General features: G+C 49.6%; 1 protein-coding gene across 1 annotated transcript in view; it reads right to left on the bottom strand.

The window, feature by feature from the left end:
* PREX1 (phosphatidylinositol-3,4,5-trisphosphate dependent Rac exchange factor 1) overlaps positions 1 to 20,453 on the bottom strand; it is a 198,130-nt gene extending 177,677 nt beyond the window's left edge. Inside the window, 1 exon segment of the mRNA XM_021078040.1 lies at positions 20,089 to 20,453. Within this exon segment, the coding sequence (XP_020933699.1) occupies positions 20,089 to 20,301 (213 nt within the window). The 5' untranslated portion in view covers positions 20,302 to 20,453.

A 21,492-nucleotide genomic window follows, 5' to 3' on the forward strand; every position in this document is an offset into this window, starting at 1 on the left:
TTCCATTTGATAGAAAAAAAAAGGGTTAGAAGAAAAATCCAATGTCCTCTTAACTCTATTTTTCCAAAAAACAGAACAGGGAGTTCCCATGTGGTGCAACAGAAACAAATCCGACTAGCATCCATGAGGATGTGGGTTCGATTCCTGGCCTTGCTAAGGGGCTTAAAGATCTGGCATTGCCGTGAGCCGTGGTATACATCACAGATGTGGCTCAGATCCCTTGTTGCTGTGGCTGTGACACAGGCCAGCAGCTGTAGCTCTGATTTGACCCCTGGCCTGGGAACTTCCATATGCCACGAGGGTGGCCCTAAAAACCAAAAAAAAAAAAAAAAAAAAAAAAAAAAAACAACCAGCAGAGCAAGCACAATGATAAATAGCAACCAACATTTGATTTCAATGTTAGGTACATTAGGGAAGGGCGGGGACTGTGGCAAACTGAAGACTGCAGGCCCTGTCTAAAGAAGGTAGCTACTGTTCAGCTCCAGCCAAGAGTCTGCCTACAGGATATGAACAGATTTTCTGAATATTCAAGAAGCCAGAAATACAGATTTTTATGGGAAATTTCTTGATTTTCAATGTTGGCAACTAATAAATTTTAAAACAATGCACAGACCAGCTACAATGGAAAAAATAAAAATCATTTAAAAATTTTAAAAAATGGGAGTTCCCGTTGTGGTGCAGTGGTTAATGAATCTGACTAGGAACCACGAGGTTGCAGGTTCGATCCCTGCCCTTGCTCAGTGGGTTGATGATCCGGTGTTGCCGTGAGCTGTGGTGTAGGTCGTAGACGCAGCTTGGATCCTGCGTTGCTGTGGCTCTGGCATAGGCTGGCAGCTACAGCTCCGATTGGACCCCTAGCCTGGGAAACTCCCATATGCTACAGGAGCAGCCCAAGAAATGGCAAAAAGACAAAAAATAAAATAAAAAATAAAAAAATTAAAATTAAAAAAAAAAAATCCAACACCCACTTCTGATAAAAACCCTTCGGAAAGTGGGCATAGAGGGAACCTACCTCAACATACTAAAGGCCATATATGACAAACTTACAGTGAACATCATTCTCAAAGGTGAAAAGCTGAAAGAATTCCCACTGAGATCAGGAACAAGACAAGGATATCCACTCTTGCCACTACTCTTCAACATAGTTTTGGAAGTCCTAGCCACGGCAATCAGAGAAGTAAAAGAAATCAAAGGAATCCAAATCTGAAAGGAAGAAGTAAAACTATCCCTATTTGCAGATAACATGATACTATACCTAGAGAATCCTAAAGAGCTTTCCCAAAAAACTGTTAGAGCTCATCCATGAATTTGGCAAAGTCGCAGGATACAAAATTAATACACAGAAATCAACAGCATTTCTATATACTAATAATGAAAGATCAGAAAGAGAAATTAGGGAAGCAATCCCATTTACCATCGCATCCAAAAGAATAAAACACCTAGAAGTAAACCTACCTAAAGAGACAAAAGACCTGTACTCTGAAAACTATAAGACACTGATCAAAGAAATCAAGGATGACACAAATAGATGGAAAGACATACCATGCTCTTGGATTGGAAAAGCCAATATTATCAAAATGACTATACTACCCAAGGCAATCTACAGATTCAATGCAATCCCTATCAAATTACCAAGGACATTTTTCACAGAACTCAAACAAAATAGTTTAAAGTTTGTCTGAAAGCACAAAGGACCCAGAATAGCCAAAGACATCCTGAAAAAGAAAAATGGAGCTGGAAGAATCAGGTTTCTGGATTTCAGACTATACTACAAAGCAACAGTCATCAAAACCGTATGGTACTGGCACAAAGACAGACATATAGAACAGGATAGAAAGCCCTGAATTAAACCCACAGCCAACTAATCTATGACAAAGGAGGCAAGAATATACAATGGAGAAAGGACAGCTTGTTCAATAAATGGTGCTGGGAAAACTGGACAGCCACATGGAAAAGAGTGAAATTAGAACACTCCCTAAATAACACCATACACAAAAATAAACTCCAAGTGGATTAAAGACCTAGATATAAGACCAGACACTATAAAACCCTAGAGGAAAACATAGGCCAAACACTCTCTGACATAAACCACAGCAACATCTTCTCAGATCCACCTCTTAGAATACTGACGATAAAAACAAAAATAAACAAATGGGACCTAATGAAACTTGAAAGTTTCTGCACAGCAAAGGAAACCCTAAACAAAATGAAACGACAACCCACAGAATGGGAGAAAATCTTTGCAAATGAATCAGCTGACAAGGGATTAATCTCCAAAATTTATAAACACCTTCTGCAGCTCCATACCAAAAAAATAAACCCCATCAAAAAATGGGCAGAAGATCTAAACAGACAGTTCTCCAAAGTATACATACAGATGGCCAAAAAACACATGAAAAGATGTTCAACATCACTCATTATAGAGACATGCAAATCAAAACCACTCTGAGGTACCACCTTACACCAGCCAGAATGGCCATCATCCAAAAGTCTACAAACAATAAGTGCTGGAGAGGGTGTGGAGAAAAAGGAACCTAATACACTGTTGGTGGGTGCAACCACTCTGGAAAACAGTATGGAGATGCCTCAGAAAACTAAAAATAGAACTACCATTCGATCCACCAATCCCACTCCTGGGCATCTATCCAGAGAAAACCATGACTCGTAAAGACACATGTACTCTGATGTTCATTGAAGCACTACTTACAACAGCCAAGACATGGAAACAACCTAAATGTCCATCGACAGAGGAGTGGATCAAGAAGAAGTGGTACATATACACAATGGACTATTACTCAGCCATTAAAAGGAATGAAATACCAGCATGTTTAGCAACATGGATGGACCTAGATATTATCATGCTAAGTGAAGTCAGTCATACAATGAGACACCAACATCAAATGCTTTCACTGACTTGTGGAATCTAAAAAAAAAGGACAGACTGATTTTCTTTGCAGAACAGAGGCTGACTCACAGACACTGAAAAACTTATGGTCTCCGGAAGAGACAGTTTGGGGGGTGGGTGGATGTGCTTGGGTTGTGGGATGGAAATCCTGTGAAATTGGATTGTGATGATCATTGTACAACTAAGATATGATAAATTCATTGAGTAATAAAAAAATTTAAAAAACCAATGCACATGCCTAACAAAACCTACTTATGTGCTATGGAGCCATGGACAGTGAATGATAGTCATACACACACACACACACACACACACGCACACGCACGCATGCACGCACACACATACCATTTATGGTCGCTAAAGTCAAAGAATTGGAAAATGAAATTTCCCTAAGACAACAGGCATCCTCTGGGCACACAGGATTCCTCCAACTCACCTGGATACGACTTAAACCTCCCTCTCTGTCCTCTAAGCATCTTAGCTGTTGGACAAACACAGAACAACCATGGGATAGGAGTCAGGAAACCTGCTTTCAATGTCAAGTCCCATCTCAGTCACGAAATCACTTGGCAAGACTGAACCAAGTCACTGGATGGTTCTGGGCCTCAGTTCCCCCTTTTGGAAAAATGAAACAAGTGGGCGAGATGATGTCTTGCTCTCTTCCAGCTGACAACCGGATTCTAGGATTCTAGCTGCCAATGATTTATTTGCATTAGTAAAGACCAAAAGGCCCTAAACCAAAGTTTCCTCAGGCCCCATTTGCTGCATCATAAAAGAACGAGCAGCCTCAACAAAGATGCACATGGTCTGTAATCGTGAAAAGCTGAAAACTGTGTAAATGTCCAATATAAAGGGACTGGTTAAATAATAATAATAATTTAATTAGAATTAGATTATGGTATTATGATCATTAATATAATTGTAGCTAACATAGACAGAGCACTTGCCATGTGCCAGGCATTGTTTTGAGAGCTTTGCAGATCTTTTTTTTTTTTTTTTTTTACAGCCACACCTGCAGCATATGGAATATGGAGGCTCCCAGGCTAGGGGTCTAATCAGAGCTACAGCTGCCAGTCTACACCACAGCCACAGCAACACAGGATCCAAGTCGCCTCTGCAACCTACACCACAGCTCATGGCAACGCTGGATCCTTAACCCACTGAGCAAGGCCAGGGATCAAACCTGCAACCTCGTGGATACTAGTGGGGTTCTTAACCCACTGAGCCACAATGGGAACTCCCTTTGGATCTTAACTCATCTAATTCCCCCATCAATCGAAGAGGTGGGTGCTATCTTCGGAAATGAGGCACGCCCAGGTAAAGCAGCCGGCCAACGTCACACAGCCAGTAAGTAGGCGGGATTCAACCCAGCCGGTGGGGGTCCAGAACCCCACGCTTCACCACAAAGCCATTACAGGCTGGGTGATGACGAGGGCTTCCTAGTTATCAACACAAGGGACCGCAGAGAAGGGGCACAGGAAGTAAGACATAATGTCATGTGTGCAGTGTGATCACACCTCGGCTAAAACAAAATGCAAAGAACAAGCAGGAAATGTACCAAAAAGGTGAGAGGGCCATGTGGAAAGGCGAGATCTTTTTGCTTGTCTTTATTGTCCAAATGTTTGACAGTGAGCAAAGTGACAACCAAAACAGTCAATGCATGGGGGGCATCCCTGGGAGCCAGTATGGTGCCCGGCACTGACTACTCCACCTAAGCCTCTCCTCCTGGCAGCCACCCCGAGGGATGATGCTTGCCTGTCTGGTCCCCGCAGCAGCCTGTGATACAGCAGGTTCCCAGTACCGTGTGTGGAAGAGAAAAAGCCTATGGGAGAGAAACACAGATGTCCCCATTTTACAGCCAAAGAAACTGAGGCCCAAGAGCCAAGTGCCCAAGGTCACAGAGCTGGTAAGTGGTGGCCCAGGACAAGCACTGGCAGAGCCACATCATAGTGGAGAGGTTCTGTCATCCACGCAAGGGGTAAAAGTCACACAGTCAAAATCGCTAAAAACGGCGACCAAATATGATGCAGACTGCAATATGAGACTGAACCCCAGTCTCATATTGGTGAAGGAGGGGAGGGCAGGTATAAAGAACATTCGGGGAAAATCGATGAAATTTGGATACAGATCGTGGATTGCATAATTTAGTATCGACATTACAATGCCCTGATTTTGTTCACTGTCCTGTGGTTATACTAGAAAATGTCCGTGTTCTTAGGAGACACATGCTGGATTATTTAGGGGCGTCATGTCTGCAATTACTCTCAAAAGGATCAAAGCACTAATAATAAGCATGCATGTGTGTGCGCGTGTGTGCACACACGCATGTGCACGTGTTGGAGTCGGGGAGAGGTGGAAGGGGAAGAAAAAGAAGAGAGGAGAATTATAAAACAAATGTAGCTCAAATGTAGGCTAACGATTGGTGAATCCAGGTGAAGGGTACACGGGATGCTCGATATTCTTGAAACGTCAAAATAAAAAGTTACCAAGAAATTAACGTCAAAAAAAATGTATTAAAATGCCCATAAACACAAGATACCAAGGTTTTGTGTCTAGACCCCGAACATAGGTAGAAACACATAACACACACAGCCAGGTACATACATAAAACATCATTTGACCAACCTGGGTTCCATGAGAAGAGAGCCTGTAATTGAACGGACATAATGGAATGGGTTTTGGATACCCACTCCTCCACTGCATTTATTACCTTTGTGATCAAGGGGAAATAAATCTTTAAAAACCACCCAATCGATGGCCTGGTCAGCCATCAGCTGGCAGCTGGGACCACCCAGAGCTAGCTCCCTCTGCCCTCCCGGTGTGGTGAGGGCAGGAGGCCAAGGACGCCAGTCTGAAGCTACTCTCCACGCTGGGACCCGCACTCCCCAAAGTCAAGGAACCAGGAGAATCTATGCCACAGAGTGCACCCATTCAATCCCATTCACTCCCACATTCACACCCTCCACCAACACTGAAAGAGTGCCCACTCTGCGCTAGGTGCTGGGGATCTGTCGGTGACCACAGCAGGCCCGGTCCCTGACCTCAAATGACTTACATCCTAGTTGGCAAGACAGACGCTAATCAAAGTAAGCCAACAAGACCACTTTGGGGAGTGACAGGTACCAAGAAGAAAACTGGTGTGGTGATGGGGAGAAGGGGACCTGCAGGCTCTCTGAAGAAGTGACACTGGATTACTGCTGAACCACAGGGAAGGGCTCCTGATGCACAGCACAGTGAAAGGTGTTGCAGCAAATGCAAAGGTCTGGAGAGTGGAACCAGTCTAGCAAGTTCAAGACCAGAGAGTTAGCAGGTGGGCCAGGACATAATGAATGCAGGGGGAGATGAGGTTGGCGTGGTCCTTGTAAGCCATAGCAAGGAGTCTGAATTCAATCAACCTCAATTCCCTGTCCCCCTAATCTCTAGTGCAGTGGAGAAAGGAGAGGAAGGAGACCCTTTTGGATTGCTACTGCCTCTTCAAACAAACCAGAAGAAAATGGCAGGATGTTGGACCTAAACACAACCCATACTCATTAAGTGTATATGAGCTAAACAGTCTAATTAAAAGTCAATGGATAAAACAGCAAGACTCAGCTCTGTGATGCCCATAAGAGATGCACTTGAAATATAAAGACACAAAGAGACTAACAGGAAAGAGATGGAAAGCAGAAAGCATAAGAGAGCTGACATGGCTACATTAACAGCAGACTAAAGAGACTTCAAGGCAACGAGCATGATCGGGGTAAAGAGGAATATTTCATAATGATAAACGAGTCGATTCATCAGGAAGACATAACCACAAAAGTGTACATTCCAACAAAGGGACTTTAAAATACACGGAGTAAAACTGACAGAATCCAAGGGAGAGATACAGGCCTACCATCATAGTTGGACCCTGCCACCGCCCTCACTCGGTAACTGGTAGAACAAGGGACCAAAAACCGGTAAGGACACAGACCTGAACCACACTATCAACCACCCAGATCTAAAAGACATTGGTAGAACACTCTCCCCCGCAACAGCAGAGTCCAAGCAGACTTCATTTATTGTGCATTTTACTGCACGTCACTTTACTGTGCTTCACAGATGTTCCTCTTCGACGCACTGACGCAACTCTGCCTCCAGCAAGTGTGTCAGCACCATTTTTCCAAAAGTATTTGCTCACTTAGGAGTTCTCGTTATGGCTCCCATTATGGGAATGAACCCGACTAGTATCCATGAGGACACGGGTTCGATCCCTGGCCTCGCTCAGTGGCTTAAGGATCTGGCATTGCTGTGAGCTGTGGTGTAGGTCGCAGACACGGCTCAGATCCTGTGTTGCTGGGGCTGTGGTGTAGGCTGGCAGCTGTAGCTCCAATTCATCCCCTAGCCTGGAAACCTCCATATGCCACCGGTACAGGACTTTAAAAAAAAAAGCATTTGCTCACTTTGTGTCTCTTGGGTCACTTTTGGTTATTTTCACAATATTTCAAAATCACTACAGTATAGTGTAAACATAACTTTTATATGCATTGGGAAACCAAAAAATTGGTGTGACTCGCTTTACTACAATAGTCACTTTATAATGGTCGTCTAGAACCAAACCCGAAATATCTCCAAGGTCTGCCCAGACACATTCTTTTCGAGTGCGCAGGGAGCGGTCACTAAGGCAGATGATACGCTGGGTCATAAGCCAGCATGTCACAGGGCTAGAAACCCACAGAGCGGGGAGTTTCCGTCGTGGCACAGTGGTTAACGAATCCGACTAGGAACCATGAGGTTGCGGGTTCGGTCCCTGCCCTTGCTCAGTGGGTTGACGATCCGGCGTTGCCGTGAGCTGTGGTGTAGGTTGCAGACGCGGCTCGGATCCCCCGTTGCTGTGGCTCTGGCGTAGGCCGGTGGCTACAGCTCCAATTCAACCCCTAGCCTGGGAACCTCCATATGCCGCGGGAGTGGCCCAAGAAATAGCAACAACAACAGACAAAAAGACAAAATAAATAAATAAATAAATAAACCAGAAAGATTGGAATAAGAGAAAAAAATCATCTTTATAAAAAAAAAAAAAGAAAGAAACCCACAGAGAATTTTTTTTTTTTTTTGTCTTTTTGCGTTTTCTAGGACCGCTCTCACGGCATATGGAGGTTCCCAGGCTAGGGGTCCAATCAGAGTTGTAGCCACCAGCCTATGCCAGACCCACAGCAACGCAGGATCTGAGCCGCGTCTACAACCTACACCACAGCTCATGGCAACTCCGGATCCTCGACCCACTGAGCAAGGTCAGGGATCAAACCTGCAACCTCATGGTTCCTAGTCAGATTCATTAACCACTGTGCCATGACAGGAACTCCCCACAGAGCAGATTCTTTGAGCACAACAGGATTAAATTAGAAATCACTAAGTAATAAATTATCTGAAAAAGTCCCAATTTTGAAACCAACACCAACCAGCATGGCCTCCTCAATCTCTACCCCACTCTCAAATGTCTTCTAAAGGAGAGCGCCATCTGTCACCTGCCCCATGGCCAGGTCTCAGCCTACACCCCAGGTGAAGGGGAGGGGACCAAGGGGAGCAGATGCTCCAGGCTCATCCTCAACAACCCAATCAGCAATCAGGGTCTGTGTTAAAGAGACCAAGTCCTGCCAGGGAGGGAGGGGCAGCCCACTGATGTCCCACCATCCCACTCAAAACAAACCCAATGATCCCACCAGCCCATCAACCACCTTGCTCAGGGGCCATCCTGGGCAGGACCAGAGAGGGAATGAAAAACACACAGTGGTCAAGTTCATGAGCTTTGGAATCAATCTGAGCTCAAATCCACTACCTACCACAGTGATAAGGAGAGGCCTGAGATCATCGCCAAGTATCCTGTCCCCTGATGTACATGCCCTGGAGGATCCATTCTCCTTTTGAGTAGGTGGCGTGATCAGGGTAAACTCATGCATATGAGTTCTTTCCGGTGATCGGGTTATGGGAAGGGGCCATGTTTCAAGGGAGCATATGACAAGGACCTGAGGACAGCCTCTAGGAGGTAAGAGCCATCACAAGCAAAAGCCAGCAGCGAGATGGCTACCTTGGTCCTAAAGCCACAAGGAACTGAATTCAACCAAGAACCTAAGCAGAGGCTCTCAAGACTCGGACAAGACCACCAACACCATGACTGTAGCCTCATGGGACCCAGAGCAGAAAACCCAATAAACGTTATGCCAGGAATTCTGACCACAGAAACCACAAAGTGATCATGCATAGAGCTGCTGCAAACCACTAAATGTGGGATAATTTGTTACACAGCAATAGCTAACTGAGATATCCTCCCTTGTGATCTTGGAGAAGTGGTCTCACATCTCTGGGCTTCAGGTTCTTCATCTGCACAACAGTGAGGATGCAAATGAAGTAGGATGTGTAACAGCCTTACCGAGCAAGTGGGAAATGGTTTCTTCTGTGTCCATTCAGGTCCACGGAAGGATTTCAGAGTGGGGGGGGTGGAAGGGGCCTTAGTGTATTTTTCAGAAGTTGGCCTTTTTATTTTCAACTTTGGGTTCCTCGGAAAAGGAGATAGATAATATCTTCTAGCTCCAAATGCCAGTCACCTCAGAGATGCCCCTGTGCCCAGCTGCATTTAGAGTGCAAAGACCAGGAGTCTAGGGTCAGGCGCTACTTGGTCAAAACAAATTTGTTTGCTTATTTCAAGCCCAGGAATGAAATGAGGCACTTTTTTTCTTTTTTTGTCTTTTCCAGGGCCGCACCTGCGGGATATGGAGGTTCCCAGGCTAAGGGTCTAATCAGAGCTGTAGCCGCCACAGCAATGTGGGATCTGAGCGGCATCTGCAACCTACACCACAGCTCACAGAAACGCCAGATCCTTAACCCACTGAGCAAGGCCAGGGATCAAACCCGCAACCTCATGGTTCTTAGTCACATTCGTTAACTACTGAGCCACAACAGGAACTCCTAAGGCACTTTTTTTCAAGATGAGATCCTGTAACTGTCCTTGTACAAAAAGTAGAGAAATACTAAGAATCTAAAACATAATAATAATTTCAATTAAAAAAATGACTACCACTGACTGGAGCATGGCCATGTGCCAGACGCTGAGCAAAGTGTCCCAATGCATATTACAGATAAAGCAACTGAGGCCCAGAGAGGGAAAACCCCTTGCCTAAGGTCACACAGCCATTGAGAGGCAGAGACATGATGCAGACCCAGACAGTCTGGGCCAGACCCTGGGCTGGGCCCAAAAGTCTATGCAAAAATATTTAGCAGTTACATAAATCACATTATATTAAAAAACAGAAACATTTATACAGAGGAAAAGCTTTTTCTTCATTCAACAAATATTTAATGAGCAGCTACTATGTTCCAGGCATTGTTCCTGGTGCTGGAGAGAGAGAGTGAATTAAAAAAAAAAAAAAAACACCCAGGAGTTCCCATTGTGGCTCAGTGGTTCTATAAGGATGCGGATTTGATCCCTGGCCCTGCTCAGTAGGTTAAGGATCCAGCATGGCTGTGAGCTGTGGTGTGGGTCACAGATGAGGCTCAGATCTGGCATTACTGTGGCTGTGGTGTAGGCCGGCAGCTGTAGCTCCGATTAGACCTCTAGCCTGGGGACCTCCATGTGCCACGAGTGCGGCCCTAAAAAGACAAAAAAAGACAAAAAAAAACAAAAAACAAAAAACAAAACCAAAAACAAAACCACTCTCCAGGGAAAAGGAGCTAGGGAGCGATGAGTGGGGATGGAGTACATTTTTGAAAGGGAAGGGGGTGGGGTGGTCAGAAAAGACCCCATGGAGGACAGGAGGTCTGAGCAGAGGCCTGAAGGAGGGAGCCACAGGGATGCTGGAGGAAGAGCTTTCCAGACAGATCCAGTGAGAAGACTCTGAGGCAGGACCAGGTTTGGTACCTCTGAGAAAGGCCCGTGTCGCTGGAGGGGCCTGAGGAAGGGAGTGAGAAGAGCAGGTGGTTCTGGCATTAGGTGGCGGCGATGACTGCACCGCTTTGCTGACATTCCCCAAACCACAGAACCGTACGCTTTAGGGGCTGAGGTTTATGGTGTGTGCATCATATCTCGATTTTAAAAAACTGCCAGACAAAAAGATGACTAGGAGAAGGGATGGCAGAAGTGACAGTGCAGACTTTCCAGGTCATTCTAAGGACCTGGCTTTGACTCTGAGGGTGGTGACAGCATGGGAGGGCCCTGAGTGGGGGTGGGGTGGGGACAGGTAGTGTGACCTAACTTAAGTGCCAACTAGACTCCTCAGGCTGCGTTTGGAGAACAGCATGTAGAAGGCAAGGGTGAGAGCAGAGGAGGCAACTGCAATTGTCCTGGCTAATTCCCAACCGTGGGCAGGTTACTCTCTGTGTGCCTCAGTCTTCCTCATCTGCAAAGTGGGTCGGAAAAAGACATTCCTCCCATGGGCAGGGGTGAGAGCTGACATCGAGTAAAGTGCTGTTATGACGGCTGTAAGTGGAGGGTGGAGTCAGAGGTGCCATCTAACAGTTTTTCATCATGCAAATCAGCTTCCTGAACAGAAAACAAAGGTGGTCCCCTCCCTCACGGGAAGCATGAGCCCAACTCACATCAACAGCCCTCCCAGTGCCACCTGTCCACACCCAGGCCACAAAGAGGGGTCCAAACTCCTCTCTGGGTGTGGTCAGCTCAGACACAGTACCCACCCAGACAGGGGACAGAAATGTCCCCAGTCACACAGCAGCCTGGGCTTAGACAAAGGATGTGCCTGGGGGAGGCGAAGGTATGGTCCTCCCTTCTGGCTGGGTGTCCAGGCTGGAGGCAGGAGGTGGCTGCCAGACCGTGGAAAGGCCACCGTGCAGTCCTTTTCAGATCACCTGTCAGATGGTGCCACACCCCAGAGGCTCCTCACCCCATTAGGACTCAATCCCCAACTGCTTACCACGCATGTGGGGCCCACGCCACCAGCCCCTGCTGCCCACACCAACCTCACCTTTCCCAACCTCCTCTCCAGCCACCCGAGCCGCTTGCTGTTCCTCAAACAGGCCAAACATGGTCCTGCCTCGGGGCCTTTGCACATGCTATTCCCTCTACCTGGAACACACTTCTCTCAACTCTTTTCACAGCTGGCTCCTTCTGTGCTACAGGACTCGGCTCAGATGCCACCTCTTCAGAGAGGCCTTCCTTGACCACCCCATCTCAACAGATGCCACCATCCCTGTCACCAGCATATCCCCATTCTATTTCCTCCTTGCTGCATTTACTCCCAAACTCTGTGGACTTGAGCAAGTTACTCAGCCTCTCCGGGCCTTAATTTCCCCAGCTGCAAAACAGGTATAATATTGGTCCCTACTCCAGAAGGCTGTTGCGAGAGCTCAGAGGGATAACCCATACAGCATCTGGTACATAGTAGGGCCTCATGGGATTGTGTTACCACTATTACACCTCTTGTTACTTTCCCAAGTGATCTCTTTTTGTACTGTCTGAAGAGTCCATGAAAGCAAGAACGCTGTCCATCTTATCCTGGCCACGTGCCAACACCTAGCCCAGTGCCTAGCACTCAGTAGGTGCTTACTGTCCATTTACTGAATGAATAAGTGAATTTGTGAATGAAAGCGATGACTGCCCATGGCCCCCGTCCTCCTGAGAGGAGCTCCTTGCAGAAGCCACCCCCGCCCCCAGAGAGGGATAGAAAGTATAAGACCTCAGATCCTGGTGGCAAGGCCACCTGCCTCGACCAACCTCCAGTGGCCCTAGGCCCGACAGCCTGAAATAGCCTCACCTCCCCTGGCCCAGAATCAAGGGATCAGCTGTCAGCTCCACCCTGGGGAAGGAACCAGGCGGGTAAACACAGATTGTGTGTCTGACCACAAGACAAAGAGGGACAGGCAGGCACATCCCCTTCTGGTCCTCCAGGAGCAGAGAAAATAAAAATAACCCTAAAAAATCCACACTTGGCTGGGAGGGTGGAGGGCTTCCCTTCCTCCTCGGGGCTTCCTTCTGCGGCAAGTAGTCCAGCGAGACTGACCCTGCCGAGCTTGGTTGTGCCAAGGTGCGTGGATGGCCACACTCGCTCCGGGCAGCAACCCTGGATGGGCTACAGAGTCTCCCTTTTACAGATGGAGAAACCAGGGCTCAAAAAAGCAAAAGGACTTGTCCAAGGTCCCACAGGGGCAGGCCTAGGTTTCACACCCAGGCCATTTGTCTCTGGAGTCCGTGCTCTTAACCATGAACCCAAGACACAGCTGCAGGGTAAAAAGAACAAACCGTCATCATGCCGGCTGTGTGAACACAGGCATATTTACACATACGTGTCAATTCTACACATGTCTGCATAGACTTGTAAATGCCCTGAAATGGTCTGAAAGCAGAGCTAGTGGTCAAAGGAGGTAACCAGTGATTCCCAGCCAGGGGCTGTTTTGCTCCCAGGGAGGCAAGTGGCAAAGTCTGGAGACATTTCTGATTGTCCCAACTGGGGAGAGGGGATGCTACTGGCATCAAGGGGGTGGAGGCCGGGGCGCCATTAAACATCCTGCAATGCACAGGACAGCTCCTTACAACAAAGACTAATCCCGCCTAATATGTCAATTAGGTACCAAGGCTGAAAGATGGAGGGATTCGGTCCAGGCCAGGTGCTAAGGCAGGAAATGCCCCCTGTAGAACCCATTTAAGGGGGACGCTAGACCCAGGCTAGAGTCCCCAGAGAAGGCCACGAGCTACCCAAGCCCTCTCCCCAGAACTCTCAGGCTGGAACCCTGACCAGCCACAGAGCCACCACCCTTGACCAGGGCTCACCTCCCTCAGGGGGCCGCAACATTTGCAGGGGAGGTTCCCCTGGAGGTCTCACCTGCAAAAACAAGGAGATTCAGACCCTCCACCACCCCACCAGCTTGTTCTCAACTTCTATGTCTCCTAAATTCTGGGGCAAGGACCAGCTCTGGCATCACCCTGTGCCTGTGGACCAAAGCCAGTGGGACGCCACACTCTAGTTCGAGGATCAGCCCACTCTGATCACCCACCTCCCACCAGGGTTCCAGCCAGAGAACCTGTGTCTATTGGGGAAAAGAGAGAAATCACAAAAATCTGGGCGGCGAAGTTCTGCAGTGAGGCACGGTCTGCTTCAAAGGCTCAACTCTTGCAGAAGCTTTAAGAGGGGAGGCTGTAAAGCAAAGAGGATGTGGGTTTCTTAATCCGAGGGAGTGGCCCTGAGCCCAGTAGCACTTCTGCTCACGGCCTGATAAAGGGGGACACTCTCTAAGAAAGGGGTGCCCTTGAAGCCTCCAAAAGCCAGGGACACCAACCCCATCCACCTCTTCTTAAAGTGACAGATAAATGGTTTTTGTACTCATAGTCTGACACTAGGGAGCAAACACCCGGGGTTCCCGCTGCGGTGCGATGGGTTAATGATGGGGCTTGTCTCTATGGAGGCACCGGTTGGATCCCTGGCTCAGGGCAATGGGTTAAGGATCCAGCGTTGCCACAGCTGTGGCATAGGTCGAAGATGCAGCTCAGATTCAACCCCCGGCCCAGGAACTTCTATATGTTGCAGGTGGGGCCAAAAAAGAGGGGGGAAGAAAAAAGAGAGAGAGCAAACACCAGAATAAAAACAAATGGGTGTCTGGTATGCTTATGTGAAGAACACGTTCATTCAAATGCATGAGTTCCAGCCTCCCTGTTGAGTCATCCTTCTCAGAAGGACAAGGACCATGTCTGCCCTATCGCCGGCTGCATCTTCGCACTGCTTGGAATACACGGCAGGTGCTCCCTATATACTAACATGCTGAGAAAAGCAGGCTGATTTCTTTATGGCTTTACCTGGACGTAGTAGCTCTGTTGGCCAAACACGAAAGAAGGGCCCCATCTAACTCCTGCTGATGTTTAGCGTTTTATCATCACAAAACTTTCACTAACTTCCTGACGATGTTCAGCCCAATACAAAGAGGCCTGGTCCTGACTCTCTAGCATCCCAAAGCTCAGATAATTTGGACTTTGGGGCTTAATTCTTGCCCACTTGAGCAGCCCCCAGGCGTTTAAGAAGGTAGTAATTTGGGTGGTGAACACAGCATCGTGTTGGGGCAGTTCGGGGCAGCGGTAAAGAACGTGGGCTATGCAGCCAGACTACCTGGATTTGACGCCCAGCTCTGACAGGCTGTGTGACCTTGGGAAACTGACGTGGCCTCTCTGGGCTTGGTTTCATTTGTGAAAGAGGAAAGGTACCTGGAACTGAGCTGATACACAGAGAAGGCTGTATGTGGGGCTTACAAACATTGAGCACTACGTCGGCGTTAGCAAAATTATTATTACTGTTGCTATTGCATTAATCTAATAATCATGCTGAAAATACAATTCCTTCTGTGAGTGATTTGTAAAAAAATACATTCTCACACACATGCATAATTTTACATGGAAAGGGCATTACAGCATTTCTTAGTATTTCTTCCTTTTTAATCCTTCTGCCTCCCTTTCTCCACGAGATACTCATCTATCTATCCCTTCCTCCAAACTCCTGCAGTGTTACACATAGAATCTATATAATATTATGGTTATTCCTTATTTTCCTGAGGCAGAACCTCTTAGCTTCCTACTCTCACAACATAACCTTGTGAAAATCCCCCACGTCACTGGGCAGGTCATTCTGTTTCAGTGACTGCAGAATTTTAAAAGGTACCACCCGCCCCCACTCCCCAGCATTGCTCCCTAGTGTCAGACTATGAGTACAAAAATCTTTAAAAAAAAAAAAAAGTGACAACACAAAACCACAGTTTCTTGTTTTGGCAAGCAAGAGCTCCAATGAGAAGAAAAGCTTTCATCTCCTACCCCCAAAAAGCAGAACCACAGAGAGCATTCTGGGAGCTTCCTGCCCACACCCCCTGATCCTCAGGAACCCCGGCCCAGCCAATTCAGGCAGACCCTCTGGGTGCCTGAGTGACAGGTCTCTGTCCTTGGCCACAGAGAGCCCTTCGAGGAACTGCTGACCCCCCCATCACTCAGGAGCCTCTCTGCCCATCCACCCAGGCTGGATGGCACACCCATTAGGGGACCCACTGGCATCTGCCCCTGAGGACAGACTCCCTACCCCTTGCAGGCAGAGACCCCAAACCAGTCTAACCAAGAGGCAAGTGGGTTCAAGGCTCACCTGGCCTCTCTAAGAGGGAAGCCTTTGAACCCCAAAGAGATGGCCCCATTGTCCCCTTTCATTGCTGCACACACACCCCCAAAAAAACCCTCCTGAGCACCTACTAAGCACCTGGCATGATTCTAAGAATGTTAACCTGAGGTCCATTCAAGGTTAAACAACACCCCTATGATGAAGCAGGTGCTGGATTATGCCCACTGTACAGATGGGAAAACTGAGGCACGGTGCAGGCTGGTAACCTGCCTGCTGGTGTGGAGTAAAGCCAGGATCTGAACACCAGCAGCCTGGCTCCAGAGCCCCACACTTGACCCTCATGCCATGAACGGACACGGAGATCAGAGGAGGAAGCCAGCACCCTGACATTTCCATTCTTTTCTAGGTTCTGCCCGCTCTGCGGAAGAGAAAACAGGAGTCATGGAGGGGAAGTGACCAGAGAGGCACGGCAAAGGGCAAGGGTCACACAGACCTGGGTTCAAATCCCAGTTCCGCCACCTTAACAGGTCACGTGGCAAGCCCACCATAAGCCAGGGGCAGTCTGCGATGCAGCTAGGGACCGGAGTTCTGGGGTGGGCAGCTGTCTACATGACCCGGCACAGCGCACGTAAGCCACCTTTGCCTCAGTTTCCTCATCTGTCACTGGGGATAACAGCACTTCCTTCATGGGGGGTTGGAAAGATCAAAAGAATTGATACCTGCAAGGTGCTTGGAAGAGTAAATGACGAGTCAGTGTCAGCTCCTACACAGTAATGACTGTCGTTGTTATGACCATTATTAACGCCGCCCGAGAGTACACACGGCACACCCAACACAACCCGGGCTTCTAAGGGTTCAGATCCAAGGTTTACTCAAAACCCAGGGCATTTTCTCCCACCACATCGACGAGGTCCCCCAGGAGAGACCCAGCATCTCTACGAGAGGGCTGTCCTTGACTCTTAAATAAACACACAAAAGATATGGCACCAAAGTCATCAGTTCCCCTCAGAGATAGGGGAGCAGGTACAATCCAGTTCCTGAAGGAGGTGGGGAAAGATGGGGAGATTCTGGAGGAACCAGAGAGCCCCAAGCCTGGAACCAAACAAAACCACTGATTCTGGAGTGCAGATGGTCAACAGGAAATTCACTCCAAGCTCCTGTCTTCCTCTCGGGGCTGACTCAGATCTTGCTTCCTCCAGGCAGCCCTCCCTGACTGCTCCTGCTTTCTGGTTGCTAGAATCCTATAATCCTAATCATCTATTTTTAAATTATCATACAACAATTAATGATAATAACATATTTAGAAGTGCCTTGCTACCTGCTAGGAACTGTTCCAAGTGCTTTACAGGTATTTATATAACTCACATATCCTCTTAAAAACCCTCTAAGATCTATTATCATTCTCTATTTTACAGATGAGGATTGTGAGGTTCAGAAAGGTCAAGTCACTTGCCTAAGGTCACAGAGCCCAAGGACCTGACCCCAAGCCATCTGACTCCGGAGTCCAGTCTCATCCTTGGATTTCTATAAACACCCATTTTGCCCCCCCCCCTTCCTTGTCTAGAACATGCGCCCCTCATGGAGAGGAGGAACTTAGACCTGGCTTTTCTGCATTTCCCACAATACTCAGTCTACCACAAAGGCTTCCTTTCTACTGGCAGCAGAACTTTAAAACGAGGGACACAAGGAGGCCAGGGGAGCCCTTCAAGACCTGCCTCTGCCACATGGAATTAAAAGCAGGGAGGGATCTGCCAGCCTGCTTCCAAAGGCGAACAATCCCTTCATGTGTATAAAGCTGGGAGGAGAGAGTGGGAAGGCAGCAGAGGATCACAACCTGCAGGCTGCCAGCTTCGCTGCCACAGAAAGCCTTGGTAACTAGCAGTTCATGACGCTCTAAGCCCTGGGTTTTCAAAACTGAAAGGCCTTGGGTTGTTCAGGGGTCCCTTCTGATGGAGCAAAAACAAGAGGGGCCTCCTGCAGTTCACAAAAGAGGTATGCTTGGTCAGGTTACACAATCAGTCCATTTCTGGCACCAGCTTGGGGACACCCAAAAGGACAAGACAGAAAGAAAAAGCCTGGATTCCCCTCCCCTCATTTGACAAGTGGGCAAACTGAGGCCAGGACAGGTGCATGGGTGGTCCAAGAGTCAAAGTCAGAATCAGCTCATCTCAAAATTGGCAGGTCAATTCAAAAAAAAAAAAAAAATTATGAGCTCAGCAAGTTCAAAGAGTCAAGGAGATAATATGCAAGTAGAGAAGTCTCCTTTTTTCCTCTTTCTTTAATAAGAAGAATGGTTGATTCCAATCAATTTCCATTATTCCAGCTTCCCTGGACTCTACACATGGACAATTTAAAACTACAGTTAATCCAAACCCAATCTTTATCTGCTCTGAAAGGCACCACACCATCCAGGGCAAGGGTGTGGGAGGAAGAGGCATATTTTCTTTCCCATTAATATAAAAATTGGTTTGTCTTTCCTCTTTCTCTTCCAGACTGAGAAGCAGGGAGTGGCTCAGAAGGAGAAGTGAGGAGTTCCCTAGAATTTGACACTGCTCACAGACACCAGCTACATCTTCAATTCAGAAACTGCCAGCTTCTAACTGAGCAGATTCTTTTTTTTTTTTTTTTTTTTAACTGTGAGAGAGGGAGGGATGGGAAAGAAATGCCAACCCTGCCTGATTCTCACAGGCCCTTCTAGAAGGGTCCTTTAGCCAAATGCTTTTCAATGCCTCTGCACAACCCTCCCGCCGTCCTCAACACACACACGTCTTTTCACAGAGAGAAGGGCTCTATCCTCCCTGAGTTAAACCCGGACCTCACACAGCCTCAGCTGCAACCCCAGCCACAGGGGATCGCAGAGGATGCCAGAAGCTCCCTCTTTCCCCCAGGGACTGGGAGCTGCAGAGCCTGGCTCTGGGGTTTCTGAAGGAACCACCAACCGCTGTCTGCCCCCGCCTCCCACCCCCCGACACACACACACACACACACCCTTCCTGAACCAGGATTAAAAGACTTCCTAGAGCAGAAAACGGAGTAAATGAGGTCCCAGCAGGAGGCACAGAGATTAAAGCCCTTGGAGTCTCCTAACTTCCAGCAAGGCTCGCCCAGTCTCCCCCTCCCCACCGCAGCCACTTTTCTCACTTCCTAGGAGCATAGGGAAGTGGCCCCTTCCTCCCTCTCACAGAAAAAGAAGAAGAAGAAACAAACAAACAAAAAAGAAACGCAGCCTAGAATAGGGTTTTAGAGCACCGGCTGGGACTGCCCTGGTCAAAACCTGGTATCAGCGTGATTCTGGGCAAGTTATTCAACCTCTCTGGAGCTAAACTCTCCGCTATTAAAAAATGAGGGAGCTGTTCGTCCCTACTTCATTGGTCATCGGTGAAGGTTAAGCCTTCTCATGACACACGTAGGCGCCTGGCACATAATGAGCGCTCAGTTGTTATTTTACAGAGTCTTGGGCTGTGGTTTTGCAACTTGGAGTTGCGGGGGGGGGGGGAGTATGGAACTGAACCGCTGAGTCTTCAGTTCGAAACCTACTGTCCCCAAGATCCAGCAAAAGCCTGTGTATTGGGAAGGGGGGGTGTCCTACCCCCCGTTTTTGTCGTCTTCTGTCCCTACTCAGGGCTTTGGGTTTATCTTACTCTACTCAATGAGCAGGGACGCTGGGCTCCAGGATTTCTAGGGTCCGTCCAAAATGAGCAGCCCGCGGGACACTAGGTGGCGAAGAAATCCCCAGGGGAGAAAAAAACGCAGGGGTCCAAGATCCGGGCACCTGGGTCCCAAAGACCCTGCCTCACGGATGTAACTAATTTTAAAACTATTTGAAAGGCGGGAGGGTGAAAGAAAAAGACAAAAGGGCAACGTGCGGGGGGCGGGGGTGGACCGAGTGCAGGAGACCCCAGGTCAAGGGCTGGACCGTGGGCCGGCCAGGGAGGCGACAACCCAGCTCTGGAGGAGCCCGATCTCCTCACTTCTTTGCGCATCCCCCGGGATGTCCCTGAGGCGACTCTCGCGACCCCCGGGGACCGTGGCCACAGGTTGTGGGGACCGCCCCGCCCCCGAGGCCCCTGCGCTCCGCAGCGGGGCAGACCGCCTGAACGAAGGCTGTCCCCGCGCTCCCCGAGCGACACTCACAGACTGCAAGAAGCGCAAGGTGCCCACGTAGTCCCTCTCGGTGCCCAAGATCTCATTGAGGACGCAGAGGCGGAGGCGCAGCTGGCGCTCAGACTCCCGGGCGGCCGCGCACGGGCCGGAGCTGGGCGCAGAGGCGCCGGGGGTCCGGGGGTCCGGGTGGGCACCGTCCCCAGCCCCGTCGCCGCCTGGATCGCTGCCGCCGGGTACCTCCATCCTAGCGCGGCCGCACGGCACCAGCTCCTTCCCCCGCGCGGAGGTCGCGCTGAGCGGCGACTCAAGCGTCCAGGCACCCCATCCCGGACGGGGCGCGCCAGCGGGCCGGGCTCAGCGGCGGGCCCGGCGCATGGCGCGGCGGGCGAGCGGGCGGGACTCGGGGGCGGGCGGCCCGGGCCGGGGGCGGAGGCAGAGCACGGAGGCTGGACGAGGGGCGGGAGGAGGCTGGCCCTCGGGGCTCCCAGACGGCGGGCCTGGCCGCCACCGCCCCCGCCGCCAAGGGAGCGTCTGCCAAGTGCCACGCCGCGCTCGGGCCGCAGAGGCGCTCCGCGCGCGCACGGGGTCCCCTGGAGACGCGCCGCGGCGCCGGCCGGCTACGTCGGAAGCTGGGCGCGGCTGGAGCGTCGCTGCCGGGGTGCTCGAGCCGGAGCCTTCCGGAAGGGACCCCGAGAAGCCCGGAGAGTCCAAAGCAGCGCGCTCGCCGCCGCCAGCGCACCAACTCCGCGCCCGGACGCGTGGCGCCCCCACCCCCGCCCGCCGCGGGCTACGCCACTCCCACCCCTACACACGCGACACCCACCACGCGCAGCACACGCACGCAGGTCCGGCTGCCACGGCCGCCGGCTGCTGCCGCTCGGGCTGGGTCAACCCCCGGTTGGAAAAGCTGGCAGCGGAGCTGCTCAGGAGCAAGCCCACCCCGCCACGCGCGCCCCCGCCGGACCTGGGGAGCAAGCGACGGCCCCCGTCCTGCCTTTGGGACACCCAGTCCTTTGGGGGCCTTGGGGAGCTGCGGCGACCTTGGGAAGGAAGACGCGCGGCTGTCTCATTCTCTCTCTCTTAATGCCTCTTTTCTCTTTCCCCTTCCTTTTTCTTTCCTTCTTTTCTTTTTCTTTATAACTTCTCTGCCCACCAAGAGATGAGCGTGCCCTTTCCAGCCCTTCCCAGAGGAAATTATTATCTGCTCCGAGTTCCTAATCAAGTGGCAGCTGCTCTGCCTGTGCCCGCCTCCCATCCACCCGCCCCCCACAAGGCCTCTGGAAACCAGGCTTCTAGTCTGGGCTGATCTGTGTGACCTTGATAATCAGCGAACTGCTAGACAAATGTCCTCACCTGCCACCAAGAAGGTGTGAAGGGATGATCTCTCCAGGGCCTAGAGTCAGCCCTTCAGGTTAAAAATCCCAACTCCTGCAC

Source organism: Sus scrofa, chromosome 17 (assembly GCF_000003025.6).
Source record: "Sus scrofa isolate TJ Tabasco breed Duroc chromosome 17, Sscrofa11.1, whole genome shotgun sequence".
Classification (NCBI taxonomy): Eukaryota; Metazoa; Chordata; class Mammalia; order Artiodactyla; family Suidae; genus Sus; species Sus scrofa.